This window comes from Trichechus manatus, unplaced genomic scaffold (genome assembly GCF_000243295.1).
Source record: "Trichechus manatus latirostris isolate Lorelei unplaced genomic scaffold, TriManLat1.0 scaffold00104, whole genome shotgun sequence".
In the NCBI taxonomy this organism is placed as follows: domain Eukaryota; kingdom Metazoa; phylum Chordata; class Mammalia; order Sirenia; family Trichechidae; genus Trichechus; species Trichechus manatus.
This window is the reverse complement of record NW_004444040.1, coordinates 2,186,558-2,204,601: the sequence shown is the minus strand read 5'-3', so window position 1 is coordinate 2,204,601 and position 18,044 is coordinate 2,186,558. Positions and strand designations below refer to the sequence as shown.

General features: G+C 55.4%; 1 protein-coding gene across 1 annotated transcript in view; it reads left to right on the top strand.

Annotated features, from left to right (window-relative positions):
* SIGLEC1 (sialic acid binding Ig like lectin 1) overlaps positions 1-17,372 on the top strand; it is a 19,320-nt gene extending 1,948 nt beyond the window's left edge. Inside the window, exons 3-21 of the mRNA XM_023737562.1 lie at positions 1,587-1,853; positions 2,321-2,575; positions 4,207-4,506; positions 6,045-6,302; positions 7,409-7,726; positions 8,273-8,530; positions 8,726-9,028; positions 10,316-10,576; positions 10,699-11,010; positions 11,491-11,739; positions 11,991-12,260; positions 12,350-12,601; positions 12,935-13,237; positions 13,887-14,147; positions 14,971-15,273; positions 15,550-15,652; positions 16,027-16,102; positions 17,054-17,107; positions 17,307-17,372. Of these exons, the coding sequence (XP_023593330.1) occupies positions 1,587-1,853; positions 2,321-2,575; positions 4,207-4,506; positions 6,045-6,302; positions 7,409-7,726; positions 8,273-8,530; positions 8,726-9,028; positions 10,316-10,576; positions 10,699-11,010; positions 11,491-11,739; positions 11,991-12,260; positions 12,350-12,601; positions 12,935-13,237; positions 13,887-14,147; positions 14,971-15,273; positions 15,550-15,652; positions 16,027-16,102; positions 17,054-17,107; positions 17,307-17,372 (4,469 nt within the window). The remainder of the gene's footprint in view (positions 1-1,586; positions 1,854-2,320; positions 2,576-4,206; positions 4,507-6,044; positions 6,303-7,408; positions 7,727-8,272; positions 8,531-8,725; positions 9,029-10,315; positions 10,577-10,698; positions 11,011-11,490; positions 11,740-11,990; positions 12,261-12,349; positions 12,602-12,934; positions 13,238-13,886; positions 14,148-14,970; positions 15,274-15,549; positions 15,653-16,026; positions 16,103-17,053; positions 17,108-17,306) is intronic.
* Positions 17,373-18,044: the final 672 nt, after the last annotated feature.

Genomic DNA, 18,044 nt, shown 5'->3' with positions numbered 1-18,044 from the left:
CCGTGGAAACCCTCTTCCAGAGGCAAAGCAGGGGCCCACACTCAGGCTTCCAGGGCAGGGGGTGGACAGAGACCGCTAAGCCACTAAGATCCCCATTTAATGGCTCCCTTCTAACTCCTGCTAGCTTTGAAGGGGACAAATATCTTATCCTTGTCCTCCAGGCCAGGCTGGGCAGAGGAGGGACAACACAGAGGGTCAGGGGAATAGGAGCTGTCTAGTCAGCTTTGGAGGTTGGCAGCATGTACCCTGGGATTTAGCTCAACGCTGGAGGATGCTGGGAGGATGAGGTTTACCCCCCTTCCTGCCTTAGGCTACTCATGACCATGGCAAAGAGTCAGTGGGGAGAAAGCCCAAGTTTCCATTTGGTTGTGCATATTCCCTGCACAGTAAAACAGGGCAGCCTGTTCACTGGTTCTGCATCAGATTTCCTGATTCCACCACTTACAGATGAGCAAACTTTGGGCAAGTCAGTTGCCCCTTAGAGCCTTTGTTTTCTTGTCTATATAGTGGGGGGAAAAACCCAGTTGCTGTCAAGTTGATTCTGACTTATGGTGACCCCATGGTGACCCCAGAGTAGAACTGTGCTTCATAGGGTTTTCAATGGCTGGTTTTTTGGAAGCAGATCACCAGGCCTTTCTTCCAAGGCACTTGTATGTGGACTCAAACTTTTCAGTTAGCAGTTGAGTGCGTTAACTGTTTGTACCATCCAGGGACCTAGATAGTGGAGGTTACGATAAGCAGCTCCTGTCTCATAGGATTGTTACGAAAATTAAACAGATGACAGAGATAAGGTAGTCAGAACGGTGCTTGGCACTTACTAAACACTTGAAAATATTAGCTTTTATTATTATCATATTTACACAGAGAAAGGATTTGGAACAAGATTTAAAGAAATGGAGTTTCTTCGTATTGTTGGTAACTTCCTTACAAACTGGCTGTTCTCAGAGCTAGTTTGACGCTGTCTTAGGTCCCCTCCCATTGGGTGGTTGGTTCCTTACCAAGAGCTGCCTCAGACCACTGAAGCAAGCAGGGTGGTGTCCATGACCTTAACCATGGAACCAGCACCAACTGCAACTGACAACTCCAACTCACCGACACCCTGTGTGTGTCAGAGTAGAACTGTCCTCCATAGGGTATTCAGTGGCTGATTTTTCGGAAGCAGATCGCAAGGCCTTCCTTCCAAGGCATCTCTGGGTGGACTTGAACCTCCAATCTTTCGGTTAGCAGCCGAGCACATTAACTGTTGCACCGCTCAGGGACTCCTGTCCATGGAGCTCACCCCCAACTAGAACAGAGGGCAGCTGGGCAGTGCCATGAAGCAGAACGCCATAGAAGGAAGTGTAGGCTGGACACTGGACCAAGCTTCAAACTTATCTAGTCTCTAAGGGATCAGGAATGCATCATAAGGTGGGGGTTGGGGGGAAAACATCCTACCCTGGACAGGGGAACTAAAGGGACTGATGTTTTATCTGGGTGGGCTACCCTAGGGTGGAGTTTGAAAGGGAGGAGAGGTGTGAATAAGAGGAGAAGTATGCCACCCCTGCCCTCCTCATGCTCCTTACCCAGTGCCCCATCCTGCCTTGCAGATGCCCCACGGGGCGTGGAGATCCTCCTCAGACCCTCAGGACAGAACATCCTCCTTGGTGACCTGGTCACACTCACCTGCCGGGTGAATAGCAGCTACCCAGAGATTGGGTCCATGCAGTGGGTCAAGGATGGAGTGCCCCTCGAAGCCAGGGGCCGTGTGCTCCGGTTGCCCCAAGCAACATGGGCCGATGCTGGCGTCTACATCTGCCAAGCTGAAAATGCCGTGGGTTCTGCCGCCTCGACCCCTGTCAGCCTCCATATCTTCAGTGAGTCCTGGGTGAGACTGGGTCTTGGCCAGAAAGCAGGGAGGGGTCCAGGCTGCTGGGGCTGAGAGGAGCCAGGCCAGGACAGAGCCAGAGGCTGGCAGCGCTCAGGGCCTTGTGGGGTGCAGGCGTGCAGACAGGAGCGGAGCACAGTCCACACCCTCCCCCAGCGAGCCAGGGCCCAGTGGGGAAAAAAGAGGCCCGCAGCTCTGCAGGCAGAAGGCCATGGGGTTTAGTGCCAGCCCCACCTTACTGTGAGACAGATGACAGAATTTCCCTGGGAGGGCAGGATGTTGGGAGGATCCTGGGGAACAGGACAAAGGTGTAAGGCAAACTAGGGGCTTCACTACAGAGGGGTGTGGTGTAGACTGTGCAGTTTCAGGTTGATGGGCTGCGGCCCCGGGGGCTCTGAGGGGTTGGAGCTGGAAGTTGGTACGCACTCCCCAGCGTGCCCCCTGCTGCTCCCTCAGTGGCTGAGATCCAGGTGAGCCCAGAAGGCCCCATCCTGGAGAACCAGACAGTGAGGCTGACCTGCAAGACGCCCAGTGGGGCGGCCAGTGAGATCCACTACAGCTGGTACAAGAACCAGCTTCTGCTGGAGGAGGCCCGCGCCAGCACCCTCCAGCTGCACCGGGCCACCAGGGCCGACACCGGCTTCTACTTTTGCGAGGTGCGGAACGCCCACGGCAGTGAGCGCTCAGGCCCCGTCAGTGTGGTGGTCAACCGTAAGTGGCCAGGGTGGGGTGGCGCTGGGCACTGCCAGAGCCCAGGGAATGGCAGAGGCTGGGCCTAAGGGTGGGGTCCGTGCATAAGGTTGGGGTACTTGGTGCAGGAGCTGCGAAGCCACTTCACCAGGACACGGGCTCTGTAGTCCAATGGCTTTGAGCTTACTTCCTAGCTCTGTACACCTGCACAAGCCTTTCACGGCCCTGGGCCTCAGTTTCCTCCTATTTAAAAAAAAAAGCAAAAAAAAATTAATTTTGAAATGACAAAACTTCCAAAAAGTTGCAAGAATAGTACAAAGAATTATACCTTTCATTCAGATTCCCCATTTGTTAACATTTTGGCATATTTGCTTTATCCTTCTTTCTTTATCTACATATATATGTACATACAACACACATTTACCCTCTCTACATAAACACAAACAGACCCATAGACACATTGTTAGCTGTTGTTAGTTGACCTGGAGTCCACTCCGACTCACGGCGACCCCATGTATAACAGAATGCAACGTTGCCCAGTCCTGCGCCATCTTCGTGAGCATTGCTATGTTTGAGTCCATTGTTTCTGTCACTGTGTAGTGCCTTCTAACATAGGGGATCATTTTCCAGGACTATATCAGATAATATTCTGTTGTGATCCATAAGGTTTTCATTGGCTGATTTTCAGAAGTAGATCACCAGGCCTTTCTCTCTAGTCTTAGTCTGGAAGCTCTGCTGAAACCAGTTCACCATGGGTAACGCCTGCTGGTATTTGAAATACCTGCGGTATGACGTCATAGCAACATGCAAGCCTCCACAGTAGGGCAAATTGACATATGGGTGGTACATTTATATACATATATATATTCTCTATCTATCTGCACATTTCTCTTCCTGAGAACAAGTTGCAGATAGGATGCTCCTCTATCCCTAATTTCCTTAGCATATATTTCCTAAGGTCATTCTCTTACATAACTACAATCAGGAAATTTAACATTGATAAGAGACTATTATCTAATCTACAGTTCATATTTAAAGTCTGTCAATTTTCCCAATAATGTCCTTCAGAGCATTTTTTTTTTTCTGGTCCAGGATCCCATCCAGAATCGTAGTTTACATTCAGTTGTCATCTTTCTTTATTCTCCTTTAACTGCGACAGTCCCTAAGTCTCTCCTTGTCTTTCTTGACACTGAAATTTGAAGAGTACAGGACAGTTATTCAGTAGAATGCCCCGCCGTCTGGGTTCGTTGGAATAGAAAAGACTGAGACTATGCACTTTGCAAGGTGCAGACGTGGTGTTGTCTCTGCCTCAATGCAAAGTATCGGGAGACACAATGTTGGTTTGTCCCGTTGTTGATAGTGTTCACTTGGTCACCTGGTTAAAATGCTGTCGGCCAGGTCTCTCTCCTGGTTTTCTCATCTTTAAAGTGGGGCCCCGTACCCACTTGCAGGGTTGCCATAGGACTGACTGGGATGAAAGTGGTTTGTCCAGTGCAGGGTCTGGTACTCGACAGGCACTGGGGAGATGCTGGAGTCGCCCCTACCTCTCTGGGTGTTGTGGGACAAGTAGGGTACAGGGGTCATAGGCTAAAAAGGGGGATCCGGGAGTCCTCTGTCTGAGGGTGACAGGCCTGGCTCTCATCTCCACACAGACCCACCCCTCACCCCGGACCTGACTGCTTTCCTGGAGACGCAGGTGGGGCTCATGGGCATCCTCCACTGCTCCGTGGTCAGTGAGCCCCCGGCCATCCTGGTACTGTCACATGGGAGCCTCATCCTGGCCTCCACCTCCGGGGAGGGTGACCACAGCCCACGCTTCCGTGTCTTCTCTGCTCCCAACTCCCTACACCTGGAGATTCGAGACCTGGAGCCAACCGACAGCGGGACGTACAAGTGCTCGGCCACCAACTCCTTTGGAAATGCGTCCTCCACCCTGGACTTTTATGCCAACGGTAAGAGGCACGGGAGCACTACCTGAGGGAGCCTGAGGAGGGCTGCTCTGGCCTCTTCCTTCTGGGAGTCCAGAGGGCTCAACGGAGGGGCTGAACCAGCTGACTGCTAAAAACCACATCAAAGCCTTGGGCTACACTGTCATCCCAACCTCAGAGGTTCCTGGAAGTCAAGGCAAAAAGAGAAACAGGACAGGTTGCATTAGTCCTCTTGCACGCTCTGAACTTGGAGAGCCCTTCATGTGCATTCATTTGCTTTTTTATTTATTAAACTTTGGGGCAGGCTCTGTGCTAGGAGTCAGATGCGGAAGGCAAAGTGGAGAATTAGGGTCTTGGCACATATGCTGCCCTTTCCTCCCTCCAAGGCCATGGCGGCCACAGCTAATCCATCAAGCCAGGTTTTTAATTTTTTTTTTATTGTGGTAAAATATATATAACATAAATTTGGCATTTTAACCATTGTTAAGTGTACAGTTCAGTGGCATTAATGACGTTCACAAGGTTGTGCAACCATTACCACTATTTGTTCCCACACATTGTTCACCACCCCAAACAGAAACTCTGTACCCATTACCAAAAACCCAGTGCCGTCAAATCAAGCGCCATCAAATCGATTCCGACTCATAGCAACCCCACAGGACAGAGTAGAACTGCCCCCACAGGGTTTCCAAGGAGGGGCTGGTGGATTCAAGCTGCCGACATTTTGGTTAGCAGCCAAGCTCTTAACCGCTGGGCCACCAGCGCTCCCCTGTACCCATTAAGCAATAGTAATACCCCCTTCCCTGCTATCCTCAACCCCTGTTAACTTCAAATCTACTTTCTGTCTCTATGCATTTGCCTATTCTAGATGTTTCATATAAGTGAGATCATACGGTATTTGTCCGTGTGTGTCTGGCTTATTTCACTCAGCATAAAGTTGTCCAGGTTTATGCTTGTTACATCAGAACTTCGTATCTTTTTTATGGCTGAAAAATATTTCATTGTATGGATTTACCACCTTTTGTTTCTCCATTCGTCTGTTGATGGACACTTGGGTTGTTTCCACCTTTTGGCTATTGTGAATAGTGCTGCAGTGAACACTGGTTTACAAGTCCGTGTTCGAGTCTCTGCTTTCAGAGTATATTTGGGTATATACCCAGGAGTGGAATTGCTGGGTCATATGGTGGTTCTATGTTTAACTTTTCTGAGGAACTGCCAAACTGTTTTCCATAGCAGCTGCACCATTTTACAATCCCACGAGCAATGGACGAGGGTCCTAATTTCTTCATGTCCTTAAGGCAGGTTTTTGACATAAGCATGGGCTCTGGTTCAGAATTCTCAACTGCGCTGCAGCCAGCTACTACCAATAGACCTGACTGGCATTCCAGGCCAAACCCTCCTGACCGACTAGGGAGACACAGAGCTGACATACCTACAGTCACGTGGGGAGAAGAGAAACTGGGAGACTTCCTGCAGCTGGTGTCAGGGCTCTACAGACGTGCTGAGCCGAGGGGTGGGCCCCTCACAGCCTCCCCAGCCTCTCTTCCTCCCTCTCCCATCAGCTGCCCGCCTCCTCATCAGCCCAGCATCGGGGGTGGTGGAAGGGCAGGTGGTGACGCTGACCTGCAAGAGTGGCCTGAACCCCACGCCTGAAACCCGCTTCTTCTGGTACCGGAACGGAGCCCTGCTTCTCGAGGGGCCCAGCAGCAGCCTCGTGCTCCCTGCAGTCTCCAGCACGGACGCCGGCTCATACCACTGCCGGGCCCAGGACAGCCAAAGCGCCAGCGGCCCCTCCTCGCTTGCCGTCCTCACTGTGCTCTGTGAGAAGCCCTCCCCACGCTCACAGCCTGCCGTGGGGAGGATCAGCCCCCTGGGACTCACAAGCCGCTGCCCCCTCCAGGCCCTCCTGACCCTGTCCTGCCCTGGGGTCTAGACTGGGAGGGTGGCCACAGGCCTGAGCACTACTGACCTCTCCACTTAGGGTTGAAGTTTGGGGAACAGGCTGAGTGGGGCTTCGTCTACCTCCCCACAGCTCACCCTCCAATCCCAGCCCCTTTCAGGTCCCCTGCCTCTAGCCTCAAACCCACCATGGGAACGATATCCAAGCTTTACCCTCCTTGGGTGTGTCCTGGGACACAAACTCCTATATATGCGCACACGCCCCGTAGGCTATGTCCTCATGGGCTCCCACAGACACCAAGGCAGAACTCTTCACGCAGGGATAGGCCAATCCTTCTGGGCATCCTGTCAAGGGTGGATGCTCCATATTAGCCCAAGGGGCTAACTAATGTCAGGGCACACTTCAACCCAGAGAGCCTCCCCTGAAATGTGCGGAGTGACAGAGGGGACTATCAGGGAAAAGCAGCTGGCTCTCCAGGGGTTCCCTGGTGTCTGAGTGGGATCACCTGGAGGCTCTGGCTGCTGGCTGTCTTTTGACCATCCGTCTCTGGAAGCCTCTAGAAAGAGGCATCATCTGAGTATGATGGAAGCTAGCTTGGAGATCAGAGCTAGGGGGCAGGAAAGATCTTAGGGGAAGGCTCCATGGTAAGGGATGTGGTGCAGGGAGAGAGCTGAGAGCAAGACTCCCAGGAATTGCTATGTGGGCACCTGGCTCAGTCACAGATGGGACTTCTGCCAGGGGGCTGCTAGTCCATACAATACCTTTGTCCCAATCAGAAAATGGCGCTCCTTCCTCTGGGAAGACTCAGTCCCACACATAGATTAGCATGAGGAGCATGGGCTGGATTTCACTCATCCTTGTCTGGCTGCCCGTGTGCAATGCACAGCCTGTACAACTGTCTATGGCTGCTCTGGGCACATGCTTTTGTCCAGTGTGTTCTGGGAGCCTAGCCATCCTGGATGGACCTGGGGGGCCGGCCCCCTGGCAGCAGTGTGGAATGAGCACCTGTGCTCTTCGCCCCTGCAGATGCCCCACGCCAGCCCACGCTCACTGCCCGCCTGGACCCTGATGCCGCTGGAGCCGGTGCCAGACGGCGAGGCCTCCTCTTGTGCCGTGTGGACAGCGACCCTCCGGCCCAGCTTCGGCTGCTCCACGGGGACCACTTTGTGGCCTCTTCCCTGCCATCAACTGGGGGCTGGTCCCAGCACATACAGGTCACTAGAGCCCCCAACTTGCTGCGTGTGGAGATTCACGACCCAGTGCTGGAGGACGAGGGCGAGTACTTGTGCGAGGCCAGCAATGCCATGGGCAACGCCTCAGCCTCGGCCACCTTCAACGCCCGGGGTGAGTCAGGCAAAGAACGGGTATCTGGGTGACAGTGGTCTGTGCCCCGGGGTTGGTGCTCCCGAGCCTGCTGCTCTGCAGCCCTCACTCCAAGGCGGGTCAGAGTGGTGGACGCCACTTCTGCTCAGCAGTGGAGGAGGCAAAGCTGCCCACAGTGACGAGTGGGAGCCCCCGGAACCTCACTGCCTCCCTCCACACTGGGGGAGACAAGAGCTGCTGGGCCCCTGCTCAGAGCCTGGGGTGGTGAGGCTGCACTCTGTAGGGCCGTCTCGTCCTCTTTCCCCTTTACTGGCCCCTCTGTCTGACCAGTGTCCCCCACGCTCCCCAGGGCCCGCTTCTTGGAGGCTCCCTGGTCTCAGGGAGTTCTGGCCACCTGAGGGTCACACTGCCTATTAGAGGAAACTTCAGCTCCCCTCTGAGCTCGTCTGCTTTCCTCCTCACCCCATGGGTTTCTCTGAGGGTCTCCTCTCTACCCCCTCCAGGCTGGAAGGCTGGGTCTCTGGGTCCTGGCCCTGCCTCAAGTGAGATTGTGTTGTTGCTCTCCAGCCACTGTCCTGGTCATTGAGCCATCGGACACGCTGCGGGAAGGCACGGCAGCCAACCTGACTTGCAACGTGAGCCGTGAAGCCGCCGGCAGCCCTGCCAACTTCTCCTGGTTCCGGGATGGGGTGCTGTGGACCCAGGGCCCCCTGGAGACGGTGACCCTGTTGCCTGTGGCCCGGACCGACGCTGCCCTCTATGCCTGCCACATCCTCACCGGGGCTGAGACCCAGCTCTCTGCCCCCGTGGTCCTGAGTGTGCTCTGTGGGTGACGGGCAAGGGCAGAGTTGGGGACTCGGAGGGTTCAGGGTGTGGTCTAGGGGAGAGGAACAGGGGTGGGGTTGGGATAAGTGTAGGCCTGGACTGTGTATGTGTGTGGAGCAGAAGTAGGACATTGTGTGACAGTTGGATCATGGTGAGTAGGGCTGGGGGTGGCCTGAGATCCCCATGTCCCCGCAGATCCTCCAGACCCTCCAGAGCTGTCAGCCCTCCTGGAAGTGGGCCAGGGCCATGTGGCTGTGTTCGTCTGCAAAGTAGACAGCCGCCCTCCAGCCCAGCTGGCCCTATTCCATGGGGAGCACCTCCTGGCCACTAGCCCAGGGCCCCAGCTGCCATCCCGTGGCCGGCTCCAGGCCAAGTCCACAGCCAACTCCCTGCAGCTGGAGGTCCGAGAACTGAGCCTTGGAGACTCTGGCAGCTACCGCTGTGAGGCCACAAATGTTTTTGGATCAGCCAACACCTCCCTCTTCTTCCAGGTCCGAGGTGAGTGCCAGTCCTCTGAAGATGTGACAGACCCTGCTGCTTTGAGGGCCACTCTCGCTAGGCTTTGAGCTGGGTAGTGTGGGTTTTGTGCAGAAATATGAACCCTTTTCAGCCCAGGTCTGGGAACACTTTCCAGCCAGCCAGCAGGACACCTCCCATTGTCTCCAGCTACGTGTTTTTGCCTGTAATAACTGCAGTAGCCACTAGGAGGCAGTGGCAGTTGCACCAGGTAGCTTGATTAGCTGGAGTACTTTCTGACAGATGACTTCTTTTTATAATAATATAATTTTGTTACATAATAAAATTCACATACAAAACCACATATATCTGCATATATGTGTGTATACGTATATACACACACACACATATAGAGATATTCTTCTATAACAATCTTCACTAAGCAATCAGCCAGGAAAAATGAAAGATAATACCTATAATGCAAAGACCAAAGAAAAACACATGCTTTCTCACCCATGATAACAGGCAGCATCAAATTTGAACATATGCTTTGGGCCTTGCTCTGTCCTTGGTCCAGTGTATCTTTTCTTATTTATCATACCCATTTCACAGGCAGAGAAAATGCAGGTTACAGAGTTTCAGGAGCTTGCTCATGGTCACATGACTAGCGGGGGGCACTGCTAGCTCTGGACTAACTCAGTTCTGGTCCCAGGCACAGCTTGAGTTCTCCAGGTGTTCCTCCATCTCATCCCCCCTCTCCACACCTCGCCTCAGACTCAGGGAGCTCCTAGGAGCTGGCCTTGCCTGGTCACTGGTTTCTGGTGTCTCATGGCGTGGAGCCTATAGTCAGAGCTGGACCAGAAAGGGCTGGAGAGAACCCTAGATCACAAAGCTGCTCACCTCCTCTTCTAAGCCCTCAGCCACCCATGCTGAGTACCTCTCATGATGAGGACATGCTTGGGTGACAGTGGCCTTTGGCATGAACTAAATCCCTCCCGTGTCAGTGCTTTGTGGGTTGAACCAATATTTGCAGGTGCTATGCCTGGCACTGGGTCACAGATTACATAAGCCTGGCCTCTGGCAGACAAGATATGACTGGCAGAGCAAAACTGTAGCTCAAGGTGGTAGGGGCAAATGCCAGGACAGAACCAGTGGGCCAGGGAGTTGGAGGCTGGAGAGGTAGAGGCATGGAGCTGGGGTAGGGCCCTCAACAGCGGTCTGGTAGGGTCAGGACTGGGGTCATGCAGCTGTCATGTGGACAGACACACAGTCCCAGCCTGTGGGACGGTAGGGCAGAGAGCCTCACCTGTTCTCAGTTTCTCCCTGCAGGAGCCTGGGTTCAGGTGTCACCATCGCCTGAGCTCCAGGAGGGCCAGGAGGTGGTTCTGAGCTGCCAGGTACCCACGGGGGTCCCAGACAGGACCTCATACCGCTGGTACTGGAACGGCCAGCTTCTCCAGGAGCCGACCTCGGCCACACTCCACTTTCCAGCCATTACTTCAAGCCAAGCTGGAGCCTACCACTGCCAAGCCCAGGCCCTGGGCTCGACCACTGCAAGCCTGGCTGTCCCCGTCAGCCTCCACGTGTCCTGTGAGCTTTCACCCCGTCCACGTGAGGGTGGGGATGTCCCTGGTCTGCGGCTCTGCCTCCATGAGACAGCCCGGGATGAGGGACCACCTGGCGAGGTCCTGACCGCTCCCCACTCTGTGTAGATGCACCCCACCAGGCCATGCTCACTATCCTGATGGACACAGGCCCTGGGCGACTGGGCCTCCTCTTGTGCCGTGTGGACAGCGACCCGCCAGCACAGCTGCGGCTGCTCCATGGGGACCGCCTCGTGGCCTCCACTCTGCAGGGTTTGGGGGACTCTGCAGGCAGCTCTCCCCAGCTGCAGGTGGTTGTGGCTCCCAACACCTTGCGCCTGGAGATTCACGGTGCTGTGTTGGAGGATGAGGGTGTCTACACCTGTGAGGCTACCAATGCCCTGGGCCAGACTTCGGCCTCGGCCACCTTTGATGCCCAGGGTCAGTGTGGGGGTATGGGCGTGTGTGGGTGGCTCTTTTAAGCGGGAAGAGGAGGTGGAAGAAAGTGCCAGAAAACTGGGGTGCAGGCAGAACACAGACAGTCCCTGCTCCCCACCTTCCTCAAGGCAGCAGTTTTGAGACTCGTGTTTCATGGAATAGCCTTTTTAAAAAACAGAATTCTACACGGCTGCCCAGGGGATAAAACCAATCAGAGAGGGGGTGCTCCAGGGGAAATGGCAAGGGAGGCCTATGCCCTCCCCATCTACCCCCCACCAGGGCCAGGGTGGGGTACATGCTAGGGACCTGCTGAGAGGTGATGAAGGGTCATCTCCCAAGCCCCGTTGCAGGCGGGCCCCTGAGGGTCACAGAAGCCAGGCGCTTAGCTAGCAGTAGGGGCCGCTTTCACTCCTGGGGACAGGTGGCTGCTCTGCACAGCCTTGGGCTCTGATGGGCATCCCCATGCCCTCCCTCCCTCTCCAGCCGTGAGCGTGCAGGTGTGGCCTGAGGCCACAGTGCACGAGGGGCAGCCAGTGAACCTGACCTGCCTGGTATGGACCCACCTGGCCCACCTCACCTACACATGGTACCAGGACGGGCAGCAGCGCCAGGGTGCCCACTCTATCTTCCTGCCCAATGTCACGGTCACGGATGCTGCCTCCTACCGCTGTGGCGTGGGGACCCCTGGCCAAGCACCCCGCCTCTCCAGACCTGTCCCACTGGACGTCCTCTGTGAGTCTTTTGGATACAGGGTGGGGCTGGGAGGAATGACTTGGCACCCTCTCAGCAGCCCACAGGAATCAGGTATAGCCAAAGCCCCACAAGTGCCCAGGCTGGGAACTCAGTGCCCTGCCCAGTCAAGGGAGCACTGGACAAGGAACATGAGAGTTAGGGGACCATGGGGATAGATTCCTCCTGGGCTTGGATGCCGCCTGCAGACTGGCCTCTTCACAGTTCCTTCTGTGCCTCTTGTGCCCCTGCAGACGCGCCCCGTGGCCTGCGCCTGACCTACCTCCTGGAAAGCCGTGGTGAACGGCTGGCCCTGCTACTGTGCACTGTGGACAGTCGTCCGCCTGCCCAGCTGGCCCTCAGCCACACCGGCCGCCTCCTGGCCTCCTCAACCACAGAGTCCATCCCCAACACCCTGCGCCTGGAGCTGTGGGACCCCCGGCCCAGGGATGAGGGTCTCTACAGCTGCTTTGCCCACAGCCCTCTGGGCCAGGCCAACACGTCCCTGGAGCTGCGGCTGGAGGGTGAGGCCGGCCCAGGCCAAGCCTGCCAGGGTGCGGACCATCTGTGGCATCTGCCTAGGCATGGGTGACCCTGGTCTCCTTGGTAACAGGAGTGCGGGTGACCCTGGCTCCGTCGGCCGCCGTGCCTGAGGGGGCCCCCGTGACGGTGACCTGTGAGGACCCCACCGCCCACCCACCCACCCTTTATGCTTGGTACCACAACGGCCGCTGGCTACAGGAGGGACCACTTGCCTCCCTCTTGTTTCCCGTGGCTACTCGGGCTCACGCGGGCGCCTACTCCTGCCAGGCCCAGGATGTCCAGGGCACACGCAGCTCCCGGCCTGCTGCCCTGCAAGTCCTGTGTGAGCAGGGGACCCATGGTGGGGGACGCCCAGGGTGGGGTGGGTACAGGGTGCTTTCCGGCCCTGGTGGGGGGAGCACAGAACTGCAGTGGACCTGGGAGGGGGCACTGGGGAAAGAAGGACACAGGTGATGAGAAGAGACCCGGGGCCCCTGCAGGATGGGGAAGGTGGACCCTGCTCGGAAGAACCAGCTCACAGCGCCCCTGCAAAGTTGTCACCTCTAGGAGGTGACCACTGGTCCAGAGGCTTCAGGATGTGGGCTGTGGGCAGGGCTCAGTTATGCAGCCCAAGGGTGTCCAGGAAGACCCCCAACTGTGCCCCACCCTCCCCCAGATGCCCCTCGCGACGCCGTCCTGTCCTTCTTCCGGGACTCTCGGACCAGCCCTGCCACCGTGGTGCAGTGCACTGTGGACAGCGAGCCGCCTGCCGAGCTGACCCTGTCCCGTGATGGCCAGGTGCTGGCCACCAGCCAGGGAGCCCATGGCTCAGCATCAGGGACAGGCCCCATCCAGGTGGCCCGCAATGCCCTGAGGTTGCAGGTGCAAAAGGTGCCAGCAGGAGACATGGACACCTATGTCTGCACGGCCAGCAATTCACTGGGCTCAGTCCGCACCACTGGGCAGCTGCAGGCCGAAGGTGAGCAGGTCGGGGGGAGGGGCCCAGGCATGTGGGCTTATCGTGTGGGGTCACATGCTGTGGGGCTCATGTGCTGTGGGGTTGGAGTCCACAGTAGGGCTGGGGCTCCCACCCAAGCGATAAGATAGAGCCCTGCCTCAAGATGTCTAATCTGACAAAGGATGCCCACCTCCCACTGGAGGGATCTGCCTAGTCTGAGGGAGAAGATACAGGTTTGTCCTTCCAGCAATGACCAAGGGGAGCTTGGGGCAGGGGGGCATGACTCTGCCCTCATAGAGCCCCACCTGGGAGTACGGGCCCAGACCTACCCTGGGGAAGCCTGGGGTGGGAGAGAGACAGCCCACCCTCAGGGAACCCTGTCTGAAGGAGGAGGTGCAGTCCCATCCTTGGTGAGGGCAAGGTGCAGCCTCATCTGCCAGAAAGCCTAGTGTGATGAAGGGGGCACAGGCTTGCCCTGGGGCACCCAGCTCAAGGATGAGAGCCACCCCTGTTCTCCTCCAGGGGAGACACAGTCCCACCTTGGAGGGCCTAGATCCCAGTCAGATTCAGACCTTCCCAAGATGGCTTCCCTCTCAAGAGCCCAGATTGACCCAGAGGCCCAGCTCCACAGGTCTGCAGACTCCCAGCCACCTCCCGTCTTGGCCTGCAGGTGTGTGTGTGGTGGCGGAGCCAGGCCTGGACCTGCCTGAGGGTGCAGCGATGAACCTGAGCTGCTTCCTCCCAGATGGTGGCGGGCCCCCAGGCAACACCACCTTTGCTTGGTTCTGGAATGGCCGACGACTACCTGCGGAGCCCGTGCCCATTCTCTCCTTCACCTCTGTGGCCCGTGCCCAAGCTGGGATGTACCACTGCCAGGCAGAGCTCCCTTCTGGGACCGTCGCCTCTGCTCCAGTCATGCTCCATGTGCTCTGTGAGTGTGACCCCTGCCTCAGTCTCCCTGTCTCTCATATACCCACCTCAGATCCTCCTCCTTTTCCATCTGCAAAGAGCAAGGACTTCTCAGTTGTGCAGGCCTGGGTTGGCATCCTGACTCTGCCACTGACTGGTGTGTGATCTGGTGCATCTGTGCCTCAGTTTCCTCGTCTATAAAATAGGGAATACATCAATCCCCTTATCTTGTGAAGAATACAGAAGATAAAGCACACAGAATGCCTAACACACAATAGGCCCTCATCAGCCTCGGCTTCCTACTCCATTCTTCACCGGGACCCCATACTGTATCAGTCAGCTATTGCTATGTAACAAATCACCCCAAAACACAGCACTTAAAACAGTAGCCATTTTATTCTCTCACAATTCTGAAGGTGAGAAATTGGCTGGGCTCCTCTGGGCAGCTCTTCTGCTAATCCCACCTCATGTGGCTGCAGTAGTCCATTGGCTCACCCAAGGCTGGATGGTCTAAGATGGCCTCACCCTCAAGGCTGGCAGTTGGGGCTGTCTGTTAGTTGGATTGTTACATGTCTCCAGCAGGCTAGCCTGGGCTTCCTACATGGTCATGTTCCAAGAAGGAGCTAGCAGAAGCTGCAAGACCTCTTGAGGTCTAGCTCTGACGTCACACGTCACTTCTTCTGCTTCTATTGATCAAAGGGAATCACAGATTCAAGGGGTGGGGAAAAGGGCTCTCCCTCTTAATGGGAGGAGCAGCAAAGTCACTTTGCATGTGGCAAACGTCCAGGGAGAGGAGGAATTTGTGGTCATTTATTGCAATCACTACTCTCCTTCTCTTCCAACAGACCCTCCTGAGACACCCACCATGACAGTCTTTGTAGAGCCTGAGAGTGGCCTCCAGGGTATCCTGGACTGCCGAGTGGACAGCGAGCCACCTGCCAGCCTGACCCTCCACCTTGGCCGTCGGTTGGTGGCATCCAGCCAGGCCCGGGGTGCTCCTGCCGAGCCACACATCCATGTCTCGGCTTCCCCCAATTCCCTGCGGGTGGACATGGAGGAGCTGAGGCCCAGTGACCAGGGGGAATACGTGTGCTCTGCCTCCAATGCCCTGGGTTCTGCCTCGGCCTCCACCTACTTTGGGGCTAGAGGTGAGTGTGGGGCCACTCTGCACAAAAGCCCGGCTTGTAGGCCCAAAGTCTTTCTTCTGAGGTCTTCCTTAAAGCCCTTCTGTGGCAATACAGCTTGTCTGTCTAGACGAGACTGGTTGCTTGGACCTCCCTTGTGCGGGGAGCTTCATTGATGATGAACATGAACATCATCTATAAGAGTTAGAGTAGAAGGTCTCATCTTGGGGGATAGGGTGTGGGAAGGGCCACCAGAGGCCTGGATCCACAGCTGCCCCTAAGCTCCATTCTGTTTTCCAGCCTTGCACCACCTCTATCTGTTCCAGCAGCTGCTCTGGGTCCTGGGGAGTCTGGCAGGCGTCCTGTTCCTGCTGTTGGTCTTGGGCGCCTGCTATGTCCAGAGGTGGGTCTGGAGCTGGGGAGGTAGATGGGACCCCCCCTTCTTCTTTTCCCCTGAACACGTCCCCAGGTCCTCCCTCCTTCCAAATTCATAGGCTCCATAACTTCCTAGCCTGCCCTACCTCCAAATTTTGGGAATCCCATCTAGAATTGCCCCTAAATCCATCTTGCTGTAGTTTTCTTCTTTCCTTCTCTTTATCCAGTCTGTGCTGAAGAAAGGGCTGGGGAGGAAAAAAGATAAGGTGTCCCCGTTTTCATGCAGCTCCCCACTGCTGTGTACAGCAGGCAGTCCAGGGCAAGCCTGTGGGGAAGGAAGGAAGAGGGGGCAGGCAGGAGAGGCTGGAAGAGGCTCTCTAAGTCCACTCTTGCTCTCCACAGAAGGAGGCTCTTTCATAAGCAGAGATCAAGCCAGAATTCGGTGGAGATGGCTCTTCAGAAGGAGACCACCACTCAGGTATCCATTCAACATACACGTGCACATGCACAGGCCAACACTCGGTGAACTCACAGTGCCAGGCTGGCATCTGAAGGCAGCTCTCATTTGTGGAATGGAGCCTGGGGTTGCAGGAGATCGGGGAAAGAGTATAGGGAGCCAGGTCCCTGAGGAGGCTGGGGAGCCATATTCTGATTGGGGCAGAGAGCAGCCAAGTGTTTGCCAGGTAGCTGGATTGGCTGGGTGGCTGCCTGGGGCAGACTTTCTGGACTTAGCAGCATCACCTCCACTTCCGAGACACATTTTCTGATCCCTCCACCTCTTTTTTGAGGTCTCTTTCCCCCACTCCTGAGCCTGCTGATCACCTGGGCTCAGGCGATGTGTATCCTTCTGTGGATAATCCATTTGGTGGCCAGGGCTCCAAGCCTTATGCCAGCCATCCACACACTCTCACCAATCCCCCTGGGCTGGGCCCTAAGGTTGGTGGAGGGCTACCCTTGTGCAGAGTTAGGGGTCAGGCAATGACTGTACCCAGGGTCCTATAGTGACCAGGGTTTTCTCTGTGGAAAGCTCATTGATCCTGATGCAGCTACATCTGGGACCTCGTACTGTGCTCCGACCCTGAGCTGACCAGTAGCACTGCCTGCCATCAGGAGAAGGACGCCGGAATCTGTGATGACTTGGGCCCTGGGAGCTAGGCAGGGCCTGGTCTCACCTATCTCAGTGAAAGCAGCTCTGGGACATCTGACTCCTATGACCTGGCTCCAAGCCTCTCGCCCCCAAGAAAAATGGGTGGTGAGAGGTGGGGTGAACCCCAATCTATCCAGGAGGGTGTTAACCCTGGGAACTCTGAATAGAAATGAATTAATCGTGTTGTCCATTTCTCCTCTCTCTTCCTTTTTTCTCCGAATTTCATCTCTCCTCTCCATTTCTTCTCCAACGCACTGACCCTTCACCTCTTTCTCTGTAAAGCCCATTCAGGAACTTTTGGATGGATTAGAGGAGGAGCCTTCTGTGTCCTCGCGGGTTGGCCAACAGACTCTGTATTAGAATAGAAGTTAGGCTGCTCTAACAAGAGACCAAGTACAGTGACTTCAACGTGATAGAATTTTATTTTCCTCCCCCATATTAGTCTGGGTATGTTATGATGGTTCAAAGTTTTGGGGCTCAGGATCGTTCTATCTTATTTTTCTCTATGCCTAAAGTATTGTCTTTGATTATGAAGGTTCATGATGGTCCTACTGTATCTGTCCACCTTCCCACCAGTGAGAAGGAAGAAGAGTGGAAGTAGAGCATGCACATTTCCTTTGTGGGCGCAACCCAGAACTTGCTCATTGTTTCCATTCACTTCCCATTGGCTGGAGTTTAGTCACATGGTCACTTCAAGCTGCAAGGGAAGGTGGGAAATCAGTCTTTATTCTGAGCCCAGAGTTCATTTGGAAATTCTGTTTCCAAAGGACTCCCAATTGTAGAATCACCCTTGGGGTTGACATTGATGAGAATGCCACCAGCAGGCTACACTCTGTTTCAGTGCCCATCTGCTGGCACCCTCCAGCCATTCTTGTCAGTCATGGGCTTCCTGGAGGAGGTAGTCCCTTTCACACAATAAGACTGAAGAAATAAAGAAGGCTTGGTGGCCCGTAGAAAGAGGGCAAGAAGTCCTGGTGGTGCAGTGGTTAAGCGCTTGACTGCTAACTGAAAGGTTGGCGGTTTGAACCCACCAGCTGCTCCACGGGAGAAAGAGACGGCCATTTGCTTCCATAAAGATCACAGCCTTGGAAACCCTATGGGGAAGTTCTACTCTGTCCTATAGGGTCGCTATGAGTTTGAATCCACTACATGGCAATAGGTTTGGGAGGGAGAGGGCATGACAGGCAGGAGGGTGCCTGCTCAGGAGACCTGGGTTCAATTCCCAGCCCATGCACCTCATTCACAGCCACCATCCATCTGTCCCTGGAGGCTT